Consider the following 23030-nt stretch of genomic DNA (forward strand, 5'->3'; position numbering starts at 1 on the left):
CGATCACGCTGAAAACGCAGCACTTGTCATTCTTTTAAATGTCAAAGCGTGTTACACAGCAGGGACCTGCACCACAGGGGGCTCCGACAAAACAATGCAGTGTCATGCAGGGCGGCGGGGGGTGTGGTTGGATCTGGTTTACCTTCTTCTGCATCAATCAACAACACTCTATGCAGACCAACACTACCTGAAGCTCATGTGCAGACTGGAGAAAAGTTAGATTGTTAAATTGAGAGTTTTGTGTTGCGGCTCAGCTCCCTCATCACCATAACGCTGTGGTATAATGTCTGCATTATAACTCTGTAAATGCTGCACCAATCTGCCAGTCTCATGCTCCATTTTACCCTTATTTGTGAAGAAGTCCTCCACCTGGGGCAGAGACTCAATCCCAACCTGAAGGAGAAATCTGACATTTTAGGCACTGACTTCGTGACGTGAACACCACATGTCTGCTGTTTACTTTTAGATGATCTTACCAAAGACGAAACGGTTGAAAAAAATAAAATCTGATCTGTATTACAAACAACTTGTCTTTGTTTTGGTGTCTAATAAGCGTTAAACACAGATCTATTCCTCCAACCGGATCCTATTTATTGATATGAAAAAAACAGACCCACACCACAAGCGGCTCCTTGAGTTGTTTTAAAAGAGGCAAATGTCTGTGTGAATGCAGCCGGATACCAGGGTCGGGACAGTCGTAGCTCGTCAGCTCTAGGAACAGGGTTGGACACGCCTAGTGATGATGGATGACAAAGTCCTGACACAAAGACCACTTTGACTTTTATCTTTATCTTGCTTAGCGTGGCAACATGTTTCTGCACAGAGCTGGAAACTTTCTGACGTTGAAGTGTTTGATGACTCGGCTTCACCGCTGTGAAATACAGGAAAAGGTGATGCTGCTATGGCAACACTCCTCCCTGATGTTGTCGTTTGCATTGTTGACCTTGTTGTTCCTCTCTGACATCACAGCATTTTTCTACCCACATGTTGTCTGTGTGTCATCTGTCCAAGTCACTTCAGGAGTTTTTAGAAGTTCTACTCTTCTTATCAGTTCTTTTATTTCACTTTCAAAATGGTGATGAAGCAAAAATAAGATAACAGAATATTTATTCTTTCTCTTTTTTGTTTACTGTCAATTGTTCACTGAACATTTAGTGCAGCAGTGTTGTGTAGTGTAAACAGGCAACATTACAAAAGGACAAGTTTTCTACCTGCCTAACGGAGATCGGCTGCAGCCCGTTCACCACAAATGCTCCGACACTGATGCTCAGTGACAGTTCATAGTTTTGTGGCTGACGGTCCGTGGTTCTACTGTAGGTCATAAAACACTAGTCGATTCTGTGCTGCCTTAATGTTTGGACAGATTGGACTTGCAGTTAATTAGCTTGTCTTCGTTTTCATCTTTAAGGTGAAAATTTTTTCATGAGTTTTACATGATATGTAGCTATATGGTACAATATGACGGTACTATTCGGAATATAGCGATATATTGTGGTACTGTATGCAAGGTGATATACTGTGATTTTCAAAATCTAATTTTAGGAAGACTATCATAATATAAAGAAGAAGCTAACATAATATCTGTGCAACACAGTTGAGTGTTTTAACACCACACAAAATGAACCTCCGTCTGCCAGAGATGTTAGCATGTGGACGGTTAATTAGCACACATTATACAATGATAAGAACAATAAGAACTTCTCCACATGGCTTTAGAAATCAGTCATGGCTTAATATTTATGACAGCTGAAACACACCTGAAACCACATCACGCACCTGAGCTGTCAGAGCAGTTCATAAAAATGGCTCAGTAAAGGTCTGTAATAAGTCACTGTCTGCTTACTGAATCTATTGGTCATAACTCAAAATGAGACATTTGCTTTTTCCTCAGGGGAGAACTGCATGATGAGAACGGCAATTTGTTTTACAGGGCCTGTATCCCATTACAAAAAACCTTTGTGTGCCAGAAAAGTAACAAGAGCTGCAGTGTGTAATTACCCTTCATTAAACATCTGACAGTTCTCCTTCTGTCGCTTTATGAACACGATTGTGAATTTTTATGTATTACAAGCAGAGATGGTGTCGTTATCCTGGCGTGTTTTGACTTAAAGGTTGTCGGCTGTTTGTGTCGCAGGCTCTTTACAGTGTCTCCCAGGAAGATAATAATAGGTATTTATTATTAATAATTGTGATATTGGAGAAGATTTGAAGCTGCCCTGTGCTGATAGATGCCCCCTTTTTAAATTTGAGCCTCTGTCGCTGAGCTGCATCAATGAAATCATGGGTTCCTGTCTTTTTTGTAGCTGGACTCATTATGGGAACCTTTAGTTAGTAGAACTTCCAATCGTAAAGGCTGAGACTGCTCCCTTTAATGTGTGAGTTTCTGAGATAGAAAAAGGTTTTAGCAGATTTGTAAACACATCAACATTTACATCTTGTCACCCACACTGTGCATTAATGTTGGAATAACACACAGGATCATAGATTTGACCTGCTGACGTCCTGTGCCAGCGGGCACTCTGTCATTGCGTAACTGCTCTGCTACTTTTAGAGGATGTTATTGGTGCTAGGCCAAGTACAGAACACGCCTGGTTTATGTCCAAACAGGACTGTAACTTCATCCATTAATATGTAACAGCAGGAGAGTCGGGTTTTTTAAACCTGGAGCAATCGCTATAAGTGCACATTTCTGTGTTTGATCTCCTAGATGCAGCACGACGGCAGCGTTTTGAGGAAACGGTAGAAGTCTTGGCTTGGTTTCAGAATAAACACACATTCTGTACATTACACATCACTGCTCCTCAGGCTCCATACTGTATGTGATACCCATTCACAAAAAAAAGAACACACTTCCCCCGTGGCTTCTCTCAGAAAACTTTTCTCCTTGTATGGGAAGAAAATATTTATAGACTTAAAGCTTTTTCCTGCTCCAACCAAACACACACACACACACTCCTGTGGTATGAGGTAACGTGTGCTGTACTGTTGTGTACTGTAAACTGTACTGCGTCTTACTGTAAATTCATTCAAATCTTTCTGTTTTATTTTGCTGTGAAACCCCTCATTATATTCTCCATTATATTCTCTTTTAAAAAAATACCAGGAGCTGTAATTTGCACAAATCACCGTCATTTTCATGTAATAAACAATCTAATGAAAACAAGAAGGAATGTTTTTGGTTGTTGTAATGATAGACCACCGCTGTGGCGGAGGAGGGACACTCATTTACTGTTAGCAGGGAGAAGGAGGAAGAGGAGGGGGGCATCAAAGAAGGCAGGGAGGAAGAGGGGGTGCAGGGAAAGAATAGGCAGGAAGCAAACGGTTGGTGAAGGAGTTTCATAACTGAATTGAGGATTTGAACATCACCACTCTCTGCATCTCGCCACCCTGACCTACATTTCCCCCCCTCCGCTGACACTCAGGTGATTCAGCACAATGCTCCATGACTTGTCTCTTCTCCTTCCTCTCGCCTCGTTTTATTTTGCATTCCCTCATTCGTTATCTCCAGGCTCTGAAAATTGAATCTGAACTCGCCCATTATCAGGAGTCATTTGTTCAAATTAATTCTCAAGCTCCTGCTGACTAACAACGGGAAATAGGCAGCTTTCATAATGCTGAATAATCATCGCCCCAAGCTGAGAATCTGACATTTAAAAAAAAAAAAAAAAAAAAGTTTTCAGGAAATACAAATTTAACATTTTTGCTACTTTAAGGAGGAATTTTGGTTTTGGCAAACGATGAGGTGAAGCAGGAACAGCATGCAGGGCTTTGACAGGCTGTGTTCAGCAGGGAGGATAACATCGGACTCTCTCACACATCCTGTGTTGCGCTCAGAATTGGTTCTGTTTGCAGATGATGTGGTTCTGTTGCTTTCATCAGACCACGACCTTCACTATTCACTGGAGTTTATTTATTTTTTGCTGGAAAATGGTGGACTTCCTCCCTTCTTGTTGCATGGGAGTTTCTGTCCCAATTGAAAGAGTTTCTCTGGTCTTGATTGGAGCAGCTTCAGCAAAATGAGTTTCCTCAGTAAGAAGAGTAGGGAGCTCAGAGTAGAGCTGCATGTCCAGCTGGTAGGACACTGTGGGGTAGACCTAGGACACGCTGGAGAGATTAAGAAGCTGAAAATGGGTGGACCGTGTCAGTCTCTGACTGTATCTTACCTACAGACAGGGGTACAGTATCTTCAGTAAATTCAGGTAGAGGAATAAAAAACATCTTCCCTGCCCTCTTTTTATTCCTCACACCTCACTGATCTCAGTTCCTCAATCAACATCCATGAATCAACCGTACTCTGCAGCGTTCTTTTTTTTTTAATCTCCTCTTTTCATGCACTTTCATGTCCTTCTGCTCACAAACACTGAAGGTCCTGTCTTGGACTCCTCTCAGTCAACATGAAAAGACCTGCATGTTTGTCTTCAAAGGGATTATTAAAGTGCTGCAACAATAGATGTAACGGACACCATGAACCTGAGCTCGGCTGATTGTGTCTGTTGAACCATCACCGACGGGCACGGAGACAGGCGGACGGAGGGTTAGTTGTCCTGTGCACCAGGCGGACCTCCAAGGACTACACCTGGCTGTGTGTGGTACCGTGGTCTCAGCTGTCACTTAATGAGTGTCATTAACCAGAAGAAGCCCCCCCCCCACTGTGATTGTTCCCCTGCTGAGCATTTCCTCCTCATGCTACTGCAGGTAAATTGCATTATCTCACAGCCCTTACAGTCACTGCTCGGCAAACTGTACAGTAGAGTGAAACCAAATGTGCATTAAATATCACACAAAATAACGTGTGCACTGTCCTGAACACTGGTCTCACTGTTCCATTGGACGTTAGCATGTTATAGATGCATTACTGGATGTGAATTTAACAACCAATCATCATTTTAAAATGTCCTACAGCTACTTAACTTTGCATTTTTGTAATTTAAAGAATAATTAATTAATGTAAGTAAGCAAATGTAGAGCCTGCTTCAGTTTTTTGCACGGCCATAGTGCCAAACTAAAATGCAAGTGCGAAGGTAATAAGTTTTCCTAATCGTTTGGTCTTTGACTTGTTGAATTATTATCTTGTACAGTACAATAGAAATAACAGAGCCAAAATCAAATACGTTTACTGACTCATTTATCATGTAGTTGTATTAATTGTTTCAGTGAAAATATGCTGTGCTTGTGTGGAACAGTATCCAGGAGTCCTCTGTGCTTCTTCACCAGTGTTGTTGAGCTGCAGCTTTGGAGAAACACAGCAGCAGGAGATGCTTAAGTAGGATGTACTAGTCGTTAGATGTTTCCCGAGCACCACAAGTATGTTTTTCAGTCCAAACATCTTTTGTAAGATCAGTAGATCGTGCATATGCAGAGTTTTAATCTTCCCTAAAAGCTTCTGCAGTGACGTGGTGGAAGTTTACCAGCTCACTAGTTTGATGCGAGTGAACTCACTGATTCAACGTCTTCGTTTGGGCTGATTCAGACGTGAAGGTGTTGATGTGTGTGTGGTCTGACTCTAGGTTGCATTTTCTAAGTCTGTGCATCTTTCTTTGTGTGTGTGTGTTTGTGTGTGTGTGTGGTGTGTGTGTGTGTGTGTGTAGGATGCAGATGGGGTTTTGGGACAAGGGCCAGCACACACAATTGCTCCATTGAACGGTCTTACACCCCCTCTCTCCTTCTCAGACACACACACACCCTGGTGAGACTTGTCACAGTTTGCTCACTGTAGTCTGAATTCTCAAACGGGTGAAGTTGAAGGCACTTGTAGATTTTACAAACAGCCCCCTCCCCTCTTTTTATTGTTCCGTGTCCCCTATTATCTTATGAAATTACATTACATTACATTATCTGATGAACCTCAAGATCCCTCGATCCAGTGACTGAAACGACAGCTGCACTGTCATCTGCGTGTGTCCTGAATTTCCCTGAGAAGTAGTTAAAATTTAACAAATCAAATTAAATTAAAATTACACATTGCTGTAATTAGCCGCTCCAGTTGGCTGAAGCAGAGCCAGACATCTTCTGCAGCCATGCATCAGCAGAGGAGTGTGTGTCTGTCTGACCCACTTCTGATACCTCTGACACAGAGAGAAGCACTGTTTTATTTTGGTGTGTAGATTTATTTATAAGACTCATTTATTGGTCTCTACTGTGCTGGTCCAGGTTTGTACACGTAGATTTATCAGGTTGCGCCAAGAGGAAATACTTTTAGAAGAGGTGAGCGAAAGGATAATGATATGAAATGATATGATTATGATAAACATCATCCCTACATACAAGAAACTGCAAAATAGATCACAGTAATATAAAAAACTATATCTATGAATTTAGCTTTAAATTGGCTTTATTGTTTTGGAGCACTGACGTTTACATGTATTTTAGACAGCTGCAGGTTAATGAGAGACAGTTTGATTTCTGATTCTGTTTATTGGCCCTTTGTGAATTATAAAATCGCACCACATGCTTTAAATCACCCAGAACAATAACATCCGACAGACCCAGTGAGCTGTGTTTTAAATAATGAATCTGCTTCTTTCTGCAGAAACAAAGTCATTAAATGTGATTTCTTCGCTCTAGTAAGAAAGTCATATTTTAATACTGTTTATTGTTCCTGGTCTTAACTTTTTCTTGAACAAGGTGATTTATGAATGCAGGCTGGTTGTGCATGCGTCGTACAGTATGAATGTCGAAGAAGAAAGAGGCTTTTGTTTCTTTCTGAATCTAAAATGAACAACATCAAAGCTCGTCATCAGTGGTTTGTCTTCCTGCAGGACATGAGAGTTAATTTCCTTCAGTCGGAACTGATAGTGTGTGAACACATACAGCATGTAATTCTTCCTCTCGTTTGCCAGCCAGTTATAGTTTCATCAGCCTTGTGCATAATGTTCTACTGTAATAATTCCCCTTCAGCAGTATTTAGCAGGAATAGTTATGTCGTTATAAACACTTTAGTCTAGTGTCAGTTCCTGAAAAGCTGTCATGATGAAAACAAAGTTTTACTTTGTTTGTTGGGAACAGCAACATCAGCCACAGATTTTAAATTCTAACTTTGTGTATGAGGAAGAAACGGCAGGAGGAGGAGAGGATAAAGCAGAAGAGGACTTATCAGTATACGAAGGGAGAGATGCGACCACATGATGACAAAGAGCTGTAGAGGGTCCAGCAGGAGGGAGAGGAGATGCATTAAAATGAAATCAAGTTAAGAGAAAAAAGAAAATAAGGGGGTGTTTGCAGCTGAAATGTTCATTTATTCCAAAGTTTGAGCAACTTCTGCAACATACTGCTGGAAGTCTTTGCAGGGAGGTTCAACAAAATGACCGCAAATGCCAAAACCCTCCATCTGCATCCTTCCTCCCCATCTGTGAGTAACGACATCCCAGTTATGGCTGCGTTTTTTAGGACTTGTTTTCAGCAACAAGCTTCTTTCACTCCTTTCATCCTTTTATGTTGAACTACTGCCAGAAGATACAGAGTGTGTGTGTGTGTGTGTGGCCTGAGGACACCGAGACGTGATTAAAGAGGTGGAAAAAAAAAAAAAAAACCCGACATGTTGTGGATTCTTTCTTCTCGTGGATAAACAACTTGCAGAGCGTGTCGGAGAGGACAGAATCACCACAGGGAGCCTGAATCAGGGATATTAACACAGTCAAAGTGTGAACTAACGCAGATGAAGATGTCACTTTTTGGTGCAAAACACGTCCATGTCCCCATTTTGGTTTCACTGCTAGTACTGGATATGTTGGTGGATGGTGTTTTTGGTTTGCAGACAGAGGGAGGGGGCTGCAGGTTAACTTTTTGTTTGTCCAGTTTGTTCGTTTACTGCTCTCCTCGTTTATTAGATGGAACACGTGACACTTACTCATCCACATCTGCACTGGCCTCTTCTATAAAACCCATTAACTAGAAATTTTAGGAGCTGCAAAAGTCCCCAGAGCAAGTTTCTACTGATTGTCATGAACTTTGAAGAGGAAAATTAGGAAACGCTGATTAGAGAAGTGGGGTTTCTCTAATTTCCTGTTCCAGTTCCTTGAATTTCTTTCATTATTCATGGATAAACTGATTTTGTTCTTACGTTTAGGATGTAACTGTAGGATTTTTATGGCATTAACGCCATCATTCATGTCCCCATCAGGATTAATTTTACCACCTGGTCATTTTTAGACTTTAACACCTAAGGTCTGGACCGTTTAGCCAGTTAATGTTGTTTGGCTTGTTGACCTAGCAGGTTCAGTCAGGAAACAAGGGGAGATTTGAGATTTGAACAGTGTTGGACCAGGACAAGCTCGGAGTAAAACACATTCACGCACAACCTCATGCTTTTGAGTTTTCGATACGTGGTCTGGTCAACAGCCAGGAGAGCAAACTCTTATCCAGATGTTTAGATCCAGCTTCTCTGATCAACTTCTCAAGTCAGTTTGAGGTGACGTTACCGGAAATAGTCAGTCGTCAGTCATAATACAACATATGACCTAATCACAACACATTTCATGATCAGTATTTGAAAATGTTGCGTGTGAAACTAAGGGACAATCTCACAGAGCCTGGAGAACTATGACCAGGCTGTTTTAATTAGTCTACTACTTTATGAACAGATAACTGCTAATGCCCATCTCTCAGCTGCATCTCTAGTGCTAATTAACACATTAGCACTAACACAGTAAACGATAAATCTACTAAACCCGTTGACATTTAGCCCAAAACACTTCTGTGCAGCTGAGCTGTTCACAAACTTATTATCAACCAAACAGACGTTGTGTTTTCTGAATTCCCCTTGATGTTAAAATCTAATGGACATTAATAAGAGTTAAATGTGTCCACTTGACTTTAAGTGTTTCTTTGTTTTTCCTCTTTTCATCTGTGGTGATTTCTCAGAGTTAATCTTCAGCGTGAGTTCATTCCCAGGTCAAAACTGGAGAACTTAAAAGCAGCGTGACACCAGGCAGCTCGTGGTGATAACATCTTTGTCTGATGCTTTACTGTAAGATACAGACTGTAGTTATGGCTGGATATAAATAACTGAAATAACCCTCAATACTTGAGAGTTTTTATTTATTATTTTGCCGTGATGCTACATTTGGGTGTAGTTTACATTTTTCTTGAGGCATTTAACATGCTTTTCCTTAAGAAATGCCAAGACCGCAGTGCACTGATTAAACTGCTGGAAGCTGAAGTGATGAGAAAGGAAAAGGATGGGTGAATGTTTTAGCAGTAGATTTCAGCAGATTTGTTTTAATTGGAGTGAGAGGAAAGGAGGAGAAATGATTCAGAAGGGATCGCGTGATGTGAGGTACTTGTTAAAAAAAAGATTAGTTCTCCGTGCACCACGATGGGAAGTGGTCGGAGACTGAACTGCACGGTGAGGGGAAAGTCGTTCTTTTGACATCTGTGATGTTTATCTGACCGGACATGACTGTTATACACAACTTCTCATTTGAAGCCAGTGCTGTGAGATAATTTTTGTGATATTGCTTTGAACGCCTGAAGATAGAATTTCTCTTTTTTTTGACTTCCCAGGGAGGTCAAAGGTCAAGCTTAGTCACCAACTACCATGCATGGAGCTGATCTGGATTCAGTGTTGTGCTTCAGGACACTTCACCAGGACAGATGCTGTCTGTCAGAGGGGTTTCAGTCTGAGCCATTCACTAGAAGGACAGTTTCTCTAATTACTTACAGCACTGGCTGCTGTATGCACCTAAAGAAAACCTATTTAAAGCCTGTGGCTTATTCTTAAACATTTAAACAACATTAATGTATCAGAAATGTAGAAAAAAATGCACAAATAAGCCAAATTACAGGACCAAAAGTGTGTATTTATATTAAGAGAAGAGGAAATGTGTTTATTTTCTGATATACTGATGTATTTTTTGGACATAACGTTGACTGTAAATCATTTGATTTCAACAAACTGCACAATTGAGAACCACTAATGCTTTCTGCAAGAAACTGCAGCTTTATTTATTAAATGAAGCCACATTTTAAATGGAGGCAATTCAAAGTGCATTACGCAGACAAAAAAAGCATTAGAACATTAAAAACTACAAGTAATACAAATCAGAATAAACTCAATTAAGGCAAAATAAAACTAGATATAGTGAAATGAGATAAAACAAGAGGATGACCAGATACAAATGGATTAAAAGTGGATCAGAAACACAGCGGTGCCGCAATAAGTTAAAGATAAATGACCCTGAGTGCAGCAGAGAAACCAATTAATCCGAGGTTCGGGAAAAACAGCAGAGTTTTCAACTTACCAGCGAACAAAGTGGTTAATGTTGTGTTGGTTACGTCTCTGTGCTGCTTCATAACTAAAGGAGCTCTGCTGCCTAAGAGCTGTGACACACATCACAGAACTAGAGGTAGGTACAGGTATAGTGGTAGTCTGTATTCGTCAAGCAGAAGAAGAACAAAGGCTTCTGATGATATATGAATCACGGACAAAGCAGCAGAAGCTGCTCTCGTTCAACACAGACAGTTGAAAGATACTTCTGATTGAGAATATGTCTCATATGAAGTTATGCTTCGGGTGGTGCTCAGGTCCAGTGATTCACTCAGCTGTGCAGCCAATCAGAGCGGTCTCTCACACTGGTTCCAACAGTACAGGACATACCGCAACAACTAAGATGCTCCCTGATGGCCTGACGCCGTCACGGCCCTGCTGGGTTTAAATTGCACTGTGTGTTTCTGTCCAACAGTTAGTTTCATCAGTGCTGCTGTTGAAGTCCTGAACTGTGCTGTCGTCTGCTGGAGGGATTTTTAAAATAAGCTTAAAGGGCAAATCAGATCACTGGCACTGCTTGTTTTGTCAGAAACATGGATTTAATCTAGATTTACACAGTGGTATCAAAACCAGTTTTGGCCTCAACTTAAATTTGATTTAACTATAAATATCATCTCCCACTGCATATTTTACTTTTCGAATGTTTCAGGCAACATTAATGCTGCTAATTAAAGTTTAATCATGCAGGTTTGTGCTATTTCTGTGAGTAATTATTTTCTTAAAATGGCATTTGTCACAGGTCTTTGTGTAAAGTCAGAAGGACTTACTCGTCTCTTCCTTCAAATCCTGCGTTTCAGCTTATTTTATAGCTTCTTCTTCATCTTTCATCTGTACGAAGGTTGAGTCTATTCAACCTGCTTGTTTTTAATTAGATCTAAAACTTGGACTTCATCTCAAATGTTTTTGTCCGACTAGATTTTGTGATGCTCACTGTGTCAGTGTGTGTGTTGTTGGTGTACTGTTATCTGAGTTAATCTATCAGTGGATGTGATCAGATTACGGTGGATTATACTTTGACTGTAAGATACAACACGCACATTCACGTGCAGACAGATAAGTGCACAAAGTTTGCGTGTAACCAGACTGACACACTAATGCATGTGAGCTCGCAAATGCCCAAATACACAAATATGAGCTGACACATGTTGCCACACACACACACACACACACACACACACACACACACACTCTCAAGCTCGGTGCGATCTGCTGGGGGGTTTAAAGTCCATCCTGTTATCAGAGAAGCAGGTGTGACAGCTCTTGTGTGGATCCTGCAGTTGGCTGCGAGCAAACATTTGTTAGGACCTTACATTTTTACATTTTGTTACAGTTTACAACACAAATGTGAAACGACTGCTCAATAAAGATTTTCTTGACGTGTTTTTCTTGAGATCTCCTGACGTGATGAAGTAAATATCTGCTTGAATCTGTATGTGAATTAAACTTAAAAAGGTCTGAACGTTTGAGATTCTTGCAGAAACCTTATTTACTGTATGAGACGTTCGTATTTCCAACAGCGTCAGATTCCGTAGTGTTTAAAATACTTTTCTTATCATTAACTCAGATAACTTATGTTCAGAGAAATCTATTTCTAGTGAAGTACTCATACTTGTTAGAGCATTTCCTGACTACAGCTTGAGTGAAGACTGTAAAGTGGTGCTTCTGTTTGCAGTGAAGTATTTTATTTAGGCAAGTACTTGCACTTTTACTAGAGTTTGTGTACTTGTGCCTGTGTGTACTCTTCACACCGTGAGGCTGTTTAGTTTCTGTGTCACCCTCAGTTGCCACAGAAATCTGACACAGAAATCCTCAGCATTGTCCTTACTTCCTTGATGAATATGAATTCTTTAGCGCCCTGTGTGAAGTAAGATGCTTGATGCTGTCCTACATAAACCAACAACAAAGCACAGAGATGAATGCACACTGCACGGGGACACACACCCGCTGCAGCTGTTAGGTGGCTCGAACCAGGAAGAGAAACCGACCCCACAGGAGAAAAATCCTAAAAAGACACATTGAACAAGAGATGGAGAACAAACAAAAAGGAGCTGATGTTTTGAACTTACATTCCTCTGTAAAGAGGAGAGATAACTGAACCTAGTTTTATTTTATTTATTGAATTTTAGACGCGTAGTTGGTGGCTGTTTCCCAGTTTCTAATCGTCTTTCGAGTCTCTTTTTCACGTTGTCTCCATTGATGTGGAGAGGAGAGATGTCCTCACTGCGTCTCCTCAAGTCAATTATCACGTCTTTGATTGCTTCTGGATGAAACCATCCTTTCATCCATTTAAAACCACAGTTGTATCATTTGCACATTTAATGATCTTATGTGTGGAACGCACACGATCATCAGCTACTTTCATTCCAGTTTTTATGGCAGCTTTACTAAAATGTTTGTCTAAAATTTTCTAGGAGGTGCAAATTGCAAAAACAGGTGCATGTTTTATTTGAACATGCACAGTTTGTCACATTGTGATTTCTACTATGCCAGAACCAGGTTTATTTAGTTTAACACCCCTTAATTGACTTGCAATAGATCTGGATGCCACATCCTCTAACATGGGGATTTGTTTTGTCTGTCTGTCTCCACGTTTCAGCCGTTCTCCACGTGAGATCAGTGAAATGTTGCAGATGCAGAAAACAGCTAGCGTGGTCTTTAGCATTAGTTCAGCCGACAAGAATCACGATGCAACAGCTGCAGCCTCTCCATCAAAGATGGAGATGCTTTGTTGGTGAACCAGTGCTCGTCCAGGACAGATGTAAGATCAGGTTTAATGTGTTTTAAAACCACCATTATGTATAATTCTCTTAATCTTTGGGGAAGTTAGAACATTTCTGTTTGGTGATATGTTTAAATACACAGTCGCTTTTTATCAATGTGTGTGTTCAGAAGTTTTCTGAAGCCACTCAGATGATGGGAGTTTTAAAAATACCTCGGCAACATCTGCTCTCTAACTCTTTTAAATCATGCTTCAATCAGCCATGAGCCATATTTATAGAAACCATTTGTTGATCAATCAAGTCCTTAAAGCAGTGCATTGTTCTCATCATCTCCTAATGCTTTCTGTCTCCATGTGAGTCATGACGGACTACAATGTCCATAAATCACAAGGAATTTGGACAAGAAGCAGGCGGCAGAGATGCAGCTGGTGAATTGTTCTTTCTCTTCCATCACTTTTCTCATAATAATTCTTGTTTTGCTTTGTTTTGCTCGGTTTCATCTCCAAGTGATCATAATTTTCCTTTCTCTCCTTTCAAAACAGTAAACTGATGAATTTCTTCAGTTAAAGTGGCGACAGAGGAACCTAAAACTCTGCAGCCATGAAATAAATACTTGGCATCTACAAGCACAGCAGGGAAAATTACTCCCTGATCTTTTCTGAGCACTAACTCTTCATGAGAGTGTTATAGAGTATACGAGCAAATGGAGGCGTGGGGCTGGAAGCAGATATTTTATTCCCAAAAGGAATTTAATATATAAAAACTGTTTTAAATCAGCTGAGATAAGCACAGAAGGGGACGAGGTTTTGTAGCTTCAAGACTAATCCTTGAAGGGTCGGACAGGGTGTAACGGAGGAGGATGGACTGATTTACAGTGTCCTGCTGCTGCTAACTTGATTTCCAAAACTTTTAATATTGTAGCTTTAACACAACTCAGTGGAAAGTCAAAATATGAAACCATGAATTTTTTAGAGCTTTCCGGTCACGACTGTCTGTCAGAAGGTGTTTGTGTGCAGCGTTATGGTACAGATGTATTTTTGCCCCATGTCTATTTTGCTGCACATGTGAGGCACCAGGTGTTTAAAGAGGCAGGTGACTGTGTTTTTATGGCTGCGAGGCAGTTTCCGAAGAAACAAGACACGGCAGACAGAGAGAGAGAGACAAACATTAGCAGATTTCATCAGACGTCTGTGTCTGTTGAAGGCTTTTACAATCATGTTACAGTGGGGTTATATTAACAGCAGCTTACAAAAATCACACCACTATCAAAGATACAAATGTGACTTTGCTCGTGCATGTTTACTGACACTGAAGAGACTAAAGAAGGAGAGAAGGATTTTGTAACCAGCTGTAAATGTAGAGCCATGAGTCACTTCATTTTGTAGAGTCGCCTGTAACACGTCAGCTACGGAGCCGATAAAACAGCCCAACAAAGCTAAAGTCTGAGGCTAATTTGTGGCTTTATTTTACCTGAAATGTGTCCGATTCCCTCCAGAACCTGTCAAACTGTATTTCTGCAGAGGACTTTACTGCCACTTTCAGTTTTCATCCTACACTGACTTTACCGTCTCACTGTGCACACACTCAGCTGCTGCGAACACTTACAGAAATTGATTTTATGTAGGATTTTTATAATAGGTGTGGGGTGTAAGACTGATAAATCTTTTTTTTAGTCACTTGGAAAATAGCTGTTTAGGTTTAGAGAAGGTTGTTGCTCTCATTTCAAAAGCTGCTACAGAGTGAAGTGTGAGCGACAGTCACAGACAACAACAGCAGTTATTTGGCTGCTAGAAATCCAAAGGCATAAAAAACCCCAGATAATCTCTGTTTTACCCTTTTCTTAGCTCTCAGCTAAAGAAATCAATGGTTAAATACCGTTTTGGTGATCTCAGACTGTCATTGCTTGTCCTGAGGCAGTAAAGAAAACAAATCAATAAAGCATTTTGGAGATGCTGAAGGTGAAAGGGACACACACGGCGAATAAGAGAGCTGGACGATAGTTTTCTAAAGTCAAGGCCAGCAGTCTGGACAGCGAGTGAATGGCACTAATTGCTGTGGCTCCCAGTGTATTGATCCAGTGGGTTTTAACAGTAACACAGATGGACGCGAGGAGGACGAGCTCAGCCGTCTCAACACGTGCGTGAATGGTGACATGTCTCTCAGTGCACCGATGAACCCTTCAGGGGGGAATAAGTGAATGAATTCGTGACGAATGGAGAAGAGAAAATGAAAGAATGGATGAAGCATATGTACAGTATATATTGATTTATTTATTTCCTGCTTGTCTAGAAGATGGCGTTGATTGATCCTGGGCCAATATGATCATGCTGTCTTAACGTCCTGTTTAAATATGAGCAGACACAGCGGAGCATCACGTTCAGATCAGTTAGCTGTGATGCAGGTCAGGTTAAAAATAGCTCATAAAACACGTTTACCCTGAATTTTATCTCATCACTTGTCGCAAAGTGAGCTAAAGTGAACTAAATGTGAACTGGATGCAGAATCAAGTTATTATTATCAGAAAACAGCAGATGTCCCGTGTTTCTCCATTAAACTCTGTGTCCCTCTTTCAGGATGACTGGGGCTCCAACGACTTGTCCAGCAGGGGCAAAGTTCACAGCCCTGACGACAAGGCCCACAACCTGGAGACTCTGCCACCAGGTAGGAAGCGTCACGCCCCACGCTGCCCTTAGGTGTACACAGCTCATGTGCAATACAGTGAAAACTGCAAATATATTTATACACATGTATTTGTATTTGATGGTTCCTCCTATTTTTTGTAGTATTATTTTATCTTATCTTATGTTTACCTTTAAAAGTACTCCTGATTCTTCCTTGTGAAAACCTGTTGCCTACATTACCCACAATGCAACTCAACCACTGACAGAGGTGGATAGACTATTACTGATAATCAAAATTGCCGTCGTGCAGTAATTGAAAGTAACTACGTATGTTTCTCTAGTACTTTACTAGAGTTGAATATTAGGACACTGCACTTTACTTACATATTTACATTTTATGGTACTCTGCATTTTCTTAAGGATACTTTTGTACTTAAGTAACATTTTAAATACACTTTTACTTGTAACTGAGTATTACAGTGTGATCTTGCTACTTTTCCGTACAGTATATAAAAATTTGGAATACCTTTTTCTGTCCATGAAGGCGTTCGTGTCTTAGGTATAAAACCAAACTATCAAATAAACCTTTTGTCATGATCTTCACCTCCTTCTGCATCTGGAGATGTTCAGCATCTTTGTTGTGTTTGTACTAAAGGCAGAACAAATGCAGCCCAGCTGTAACCCTTAACGCCAGTGAAAGTATTGCACATCATGTTTCCACAACCAAAACCGTTTCCTTTTTGAAATGTGGTAACACACTGGGGTAGTTTTATTACTAGTAGAACATCCTCAGCCTGCTTAACATGTTTAAATAACCACGGAGAAAGAAGAGAAGTCGATTCAGCAGTACAAACTTTAAATGATGGAGCCACTAAATTAGCCAAAACAATTGAGGGATCCATTTTAATCTTCCCACAAACCCAGCTATGTGTCTCCACCCAGACTTTAGAGAACATTGTCTCAGTCCAACAATGGAGCAGAAGTGTCTCAGCAGGAAGAGCAGCGATTTCTCATTCAGCTCTCATCCTCAGTCTGACTCTAAGCAGCCACCTCCCTCCCCAAGCCCGTTACCTGCAAACGCTGAACACTCTCTCTTATCTGACGCAGCAGTGGAAATAGGTTCAGTTTGACTCTGAATCTCTGGTTTCTCCTCGACACTTTTCATACAACATTTGCATCTTTACAAATCCAAACAAAGTCTTGACCTCACATATACTGATGTAAAACAACATGTAAAAGTCTGCAGCAATTAACTGTGCTTCATGGTCTTCATCAGTGAATGTTGTTGGAACCTGTAACTCTAATTTTCTTTTCTAATTTGTGGTTATTTTATTTTTAGATAAATGGACAAAATAATGTCCTAGATCTCATATTTACACCTTCAAATTGTTATTTGCACAGATGAAAATATTCAGATTGTAGTGACTTGTGACACTGGAAGCAGAGATTAAAAGATTTCTAAGTACTTTCTCTTTAATTTTCTGTGAGTCAGTTGTTTAGTTAATGCACTAGTCTCTGCAACTTTACTTGAGTTTATGTTATTTTGCCGAATTGAATGTTTAATGTTGATTGAATTACTAAACACGTCTTTAAAATCCTATTTGTGCTGACCTCTGTAGCAGAATAGAGCTCCAGTTCCCTGTAAGGATGTGATCCTGGGTGTGAAATGCTGCTCTTTAGCTCTGTTATTCAGTTTATTTTCAGGGACTAAATCGAATAAGACGTTTGCTTGCACACAGAGCGTTGGTGTCCTCAGATCAGGTGGGCGGAGGGGTCATGGTTCAGTACAGATGGAGGGAACCATACTGAGCATGACTCCTGCATGTGAGTTATCAGTTGGAAGCACGACACCGTCGAGGGATTTCCAGAAAATGTTTCAGTAAACAAAAGCAACCAGTCAGTAGCTGTGGGTGGAAACAGATCAGTGATGGGAGACTGAAGGAGACTCGACAGTTCCAGTGTAAAGCAGCAGACCTGCCGAGTCTGAATGGGTTTACTTATTATTACTGTAACATGCTCATAAACCCTTAACATCAGTGTCTCTGCCATCCTTCCTGAATCTTTGTCAGAAGGACTTTTAAGACTTGTATTTGAGTGGCCCTGCATTAGACCCTCGAACTGGATAAGGAGAAACTCAGCCGTGCATGAAGAGCCCGATCCAGGAGGACGTCAAACAGTCTCCAGATGACACAGATCAGACCTGAGCTGCACGTCTCCTCCCAACAAACAGATCTGCAAAGATGTCAGACTGCACTAATGCACAAGCACTCACCATCCACACATGTGGAGAAGGAAACAAACACAAGTGGCCTGAGAGTATTGGAAAATGTCAAACTCAATGACTAATCCCAGTGAGAAAGTGGACCGTTATTCAGCTTTGAGTGATTCACTGCACAGAGGACGCAGGAGCACGAGAGAGAGAGAGAGACAGCTAAAGAGACGCAAAGTGAGACGTTGAAACATTAATTGGACTTCATTAATTACTCGCTGCCACTAAACATAGATATCAGCAAGGACATCAGACATCCTGACACAGACACAGAGTCTCTGAGGCGCTGTTATACAGTCGCAGGCAGATCATTGCAAGCTGCAGCTAATTAGCATGCGAGACACATTCACATGCTGTCAGAGAAGACACACACACACACACACACACTCGCTGGCTCTTTCCTCCTCGTCAGGCTGTGTTTCCCTCTGTCTGTCTGTCTCTGCCTGTCATGCACACGCTCATCTATACTGAGATAGTGTAATCTCACACCGCCATATGCTTAACACAAGTCATTAACATAGCAGCTGCACTCGGCTAATTAGTTGCATTATTATTCGTGTGTGTCTGTATCTCAGTAGTCAGTGTTAAACTGTGAAATTAAACATGACAACTTTCTCTGTTTAGTGCTCAATGATCTCCGTAATCTGGTCAGACAGATGCAACGTGCTCTCGCCGAGCGTTCTCCAAACTTATATATTAGGCTGCAGTAAATTAGTGAATCCTAAAATGTGCATGTTTCTGTGTTTTTCCTGACTCACTACAGTGCATAATAAATGTTCCTTTGTGTTTTTTAGCTTTGCTAAAGTAGTCTGTGCTTGTCGCCCGAATTCAGTCCTGCATATTTTCAGCATAAATTTCATGTCGGCTTTCTGAGCAGCAGCTTGAAACGCAGAGGTTTCCATCCTGTCACTCGTGAAGGATTGTTGCATCAGCTCGGCTGCTGCCTACATTTCATATTCCCACTCATGTATAATCCCATTCATTCCTGAGACACATTTGTGAAGGTTTAACCAGCATCTTTGGTGGTGGCTTTTATTTTTTGATATCCTGTGTTTATTTAACACATAATCCAGTTTTGAATTTGGGAAAATGTCCCTGATCAAAACTTGGATTTACAGTTTATTATCTGACAGCTTAGTTTTTATTTGATGCAACATGAGGAGTAAATCCAGAATGACCCTTTTTCCAATCAAATTTGTGCTATTTCTACATAATTATTTGTATGTATTTAATAAAACAGCCTAAAAATATGTCCAGTACATCACACGTGTCCTGTCAGCTGGAGGGTTCAGTTTTTCGAACACTCTTTTCCCCAAAATCTCTTCTCACAGTGACTGGATTTTATTTCAAGTTTTGAAATAATGTATCTGAGCCTTTGTACCATTTATCCCAGTTAAACTACAAACAATATGACACCAAATTAGCATATCCATCAAAGTTCTACGTATTTAATGTCTGTGTGCTGACATTTTTGGGCTAAACAATAAGTCATTTTTTAAATTGATAACAGTTTTCAAATCACAAAGCTGTAGTTCCAGCTGCGTCATCGTTAATACTTCAGATTCTTAAAAACAAACCAAACACCTGTACCCGTGGGCTTCATATGAAACAAGCGGAAATGAGAAAAAGTGGAGAAAGAAAGTTCAAGACAAAAAAAGTTGCCAAACAGGATGGAGGTTTGTGACTGTCATTAAATACAAACACAAATCATTAAAAGGGAAAGTACAGTAAAGTACAGTGAAGGCCCTGGAGAAGAATATCCATGTACATCACTTGATTCATTGATCAAAGTGTGCCAAAGTTCCCTAACAGGACATGAGAACGGGACAGTCGGAGGCATAAAAAAGGATGGATCACATAATAATTTCAATATTGCTCTAAAAAGATTATTTATCATATTCAATCAAACCTCATACGTGTGTGTGTGTGTGTCCAGGTAAAGTACGCTGGCAGGATTTTGACCAGGACCTGTACGTTGGCGCCACGGTGGTTCGACCTGGTCAGGATCCATATGCCAGGAATAAGTTCAACCAGGTGGAAAGCGACAAGCTCCGTATGGACCGAGCTGTTTCCGATACAAGACACGACCAGTACGTATCTACTGCGGCGTCATTAACACACAGTTGACTGTAAACCTCAATGTTTCCCTCTTAACCTTTAATTGTTGCATGTGTGATTGCAGGGATTGTAATGTACATGTTGTTCTTGCTTATCTGTCTTTGACTAATTGGTACCAGCCTGGATAAGGTCTCTTGGAAACTCCCTCTATGTTATGTATCAGATGAAACCAGGAAGTAGCAGCAGAGCAGACACACACTGTACACTTGCTGGCTTTGTTCACAGAACAAATCCCTGCTTGTGGCTGTCGCTTGTTCTGCTCGTTAAATGGACGAGGAGACAAAAATAAGTGATGATTTAGAAGCTGGATTCTTATTTATATGCCCAATTTTCTTGTTGCCTTCTTAATTATGATGCTTCCGCTCTCACTCGTTTTTCTTGTCAGTCTGCACAGTTTCTAATTAAGCGGATTTGACATTAGGGCATACAACAACACAACCGCCAGTGTTAATGGGTTCACATATTTTAGTTGTTGACAATGAGTCAAGATTTCTTGCACAAAGAGTCTGATATTTTCAGAAACGGTAAATAATGGTGGCGGTTCTCAGCCTTTGGAGCTGAATAGAGCTGGCACAGAGAGTTAAACTGAGTCAGTCAAGTAGTTGTTGGTTTTATTCTTTTAATGTGATTTGTTGGCCAATAACAGAAATACAGGAACTCACCGTCCTCATCCTTTAAAGGTTTAAATGTTGAAGGTGTGTAAGCCATACGGTTTCTCTCATACTAACAATTCTTCCTTTTGTATTAATACTGCAGAGGATTTTATGACCTAATCAAGTCAAATAGCCTGAGTTTGGTCAAATTGTTCGTCTTACCTCATATATAATTTGCTTAATATCACTAAAATAAAAATTTGAAACTTGAATTCCATGTGTGTTTGAACCCTGGTGTGAGTTTGATTCATTCCTGGTGTTCTCACCTGTTGGGCCAGGTTGTAGAAAACTAGTTATTTTTCTTTTCTAAATATTCAATCTCTTGTTATCTTGACACATTTTTCTGCTGTTGCCACATTGAGGCCACATTTTTTTAAATCCCAACTTTAAAGCATCTATTTCGTCTGCTTTAGCAAATGAATGCTGATCGGTGTGCGCTGTCTCCGGTATGCTGTGAAGCCTCTTTGAAGGGATTCTTTTAAAGCCTGTTTAACAAACACATCCTGAGACTCGGAAGATGTGAAACTGCTGCCATCACTGTCATCTCACAACAGTTGTGTTCACTGTATTTAATCAGTTGTTTTATTCATGCATCATCTATCCAGACACACAATGTGTCAAACGCTATTTTCTTTTAAAAATGCGCTGGTGCGGCCTCATTGATATATTGATCTAACTCAGACAACTCGAGCCATTAGCCCACTAAAAGAGCAGGGATACGTCTCCCATTGATCTGACAGTAATGTGTCATTTGCACAGCATGTAGCAGTACTGATTGTGAAGGTTTTCCAGAATGAGATAAACTGGGTTAGGTTTTTTTTCTTTTTCCAAGCCAGAGGCACAGGATAAGAACTTGTAGAGTTATTTTTCCACAGCTTTATAAAACACACAGTAAAAAAAATACAGTACGTTCATAAACAGATGATCGATACAGTAGGTGGGTATGGACAGAATAAGATGGAGTAGACACGATTGATAGATGCCATATGACAGAGATGTTACCATCAAAAGAGTAGATAAATCTGATAGAGTCAATATAGTAGATACAGTTTGACGGAGAGGACAAATGACACGAAACAACAGATGTCGTATCTGCTCTGTCGATACGATAAAATACACGTGACACAATAAAGTAAATGTAATTTAGAGAACATAGAGTAGATATAATAGAATGGGTATGATACAATAGACTAGAGTTGATATGATCCATAGATGGCTTAGGGTGAATATGAATGGATATGACAGGGTACCATACTGTAGTCTAGATATTATAGAGACAGTGGACACAGTCGAGCGTACAGGCTCTCACCACTGGATCTGACAGGTTGGTTGTGTTAAGGTCAACTCAGACAGAGGTTGTCCCACCACTTCCTCCTCCTCCTCCTCCTCTCATGTTGTGATCTATCACCCATGTTCCTCACTTTTCAGCCGGGGCAGGATTTTTTCTCTGTTGGACACACATACGCAATCTTACAGGACTTTTTCCCTGCAGTCTACAAAACCCAGTGTTAATCCAGGCTTCATAAGAACATTACGCTCTGTGTGTGTGTCTGTGTGTGTGTGTGTGTCTGTGTGTGTGTCTGTGTGTGTGTCTGTGTGTGTGTCTGTGTGTGTGTCTGTGTGTGTGTCTGTGTGTGTGTCTGTGTGTGTGTGTGTGTGTGTGTGCACATGTTAAGTGCTGAATCCTTTTGATTGTGTACATGTAATCAGAACCATTCAGGGAGCGGTTCCAGCTCACAGCTTGGCTCTCACATTCACCGCATTGGAGTTTTTATGACTTTATATGCGTGTGTACACGTTTCCTCTTTGTTGTTTTGTGTTCTTCTGTATTTTTGTTTCCTGATCCGTGCGGTTTCTTTTGTGCACAGTTGCAGACATAAACAGTGGAAGTCAGACCTGCCAGCCTCCAGTGTTGTCATCACCTTCCACAACGAAGCTCGTTCTGCTCTTCTGCGGACTGTGGTCAGGTAGGTGAACAGTGTGTGTGTTGATTTGTGAGCTGAGATTGTGTTTTTTCAATTTTTTTATCGTCCTTTAAATTCCCTCTATCTCTCTCTGTAGTGTCTTAAAGAAAAGTCCTCCTCACTTGGTCAAAGAGATCATTCTGGTTGATGACTACAGCGATAACCGTGAGTAATGCACATCAAGTCTTTAGTCTGTACACACAATCAAACGAAGTCTAAACAGTATGTGATCTTTGTGTTTGTGTCAGCTGAGGATGGAGCTTTGCTGGGGAAGATCGAGAAAGTGCGCGTGTTGAGGAACGACCGCAGAGAAGGTGATTAGAACAGCAAAAGAACGTTTTATATTTTAAACCCTTTTTAAACAAATGTCTCTGGGCTGTTTGACGACACTTGAGATCAAACTGTTTAGTTTTGCACCAGG

At 40.6% G+C, this 23030-nt stretch overlaps 1 protein-coding gene across 2 annotated transcripts in view; it reads left to right on the forward strand.

Moving 5' to 3' along the window:
- The window catches only part of galnt2 (UDP-N-acetyl-alpha-D-galactosamine:polypeptide N-acetylgalactosaminyltransferase 2), a 54246-nt gene that overhangs the window by 14927 nt on the left and 16289 nt on the right, over positions 1–23030 (forward strand). For both annotated transcript variants that reach the window (XM_026377754.1, XM_026377755.1), the window contains exons 2-6: positions 15558–15645; positions 19811–19964; positions 22514–22612; positions 22707–22774; positions 22858–22923. In XM_026377754.1, the coding sequence (XP_026233539.1) occupies positions 15558–15645; positions 19811–19964; positions 22514–22612; positions 22707–22774; positions 22858–22923 (475 nt within the window). The remainder of the gene's footprint in view (positions 1–15557; positions 15646–19810; positions 19965–22513; positions 22613–22706; positions 22775–22857; positions 22924–23030) is intronic.

The sequence above is a fragment of the Anabas testudineus genome, chromosome 3, assembly GCF_900324465.2.
Source record: "Anabas testudineus chromosome 3, fAnaTes1.2, whole genome shotgun sequence".
NCBI lineage: Eukaryota > Metazoa > Chordata > Actinopteri > Anabantiformes > Anabantidae > Anabas > Anabas testudineus.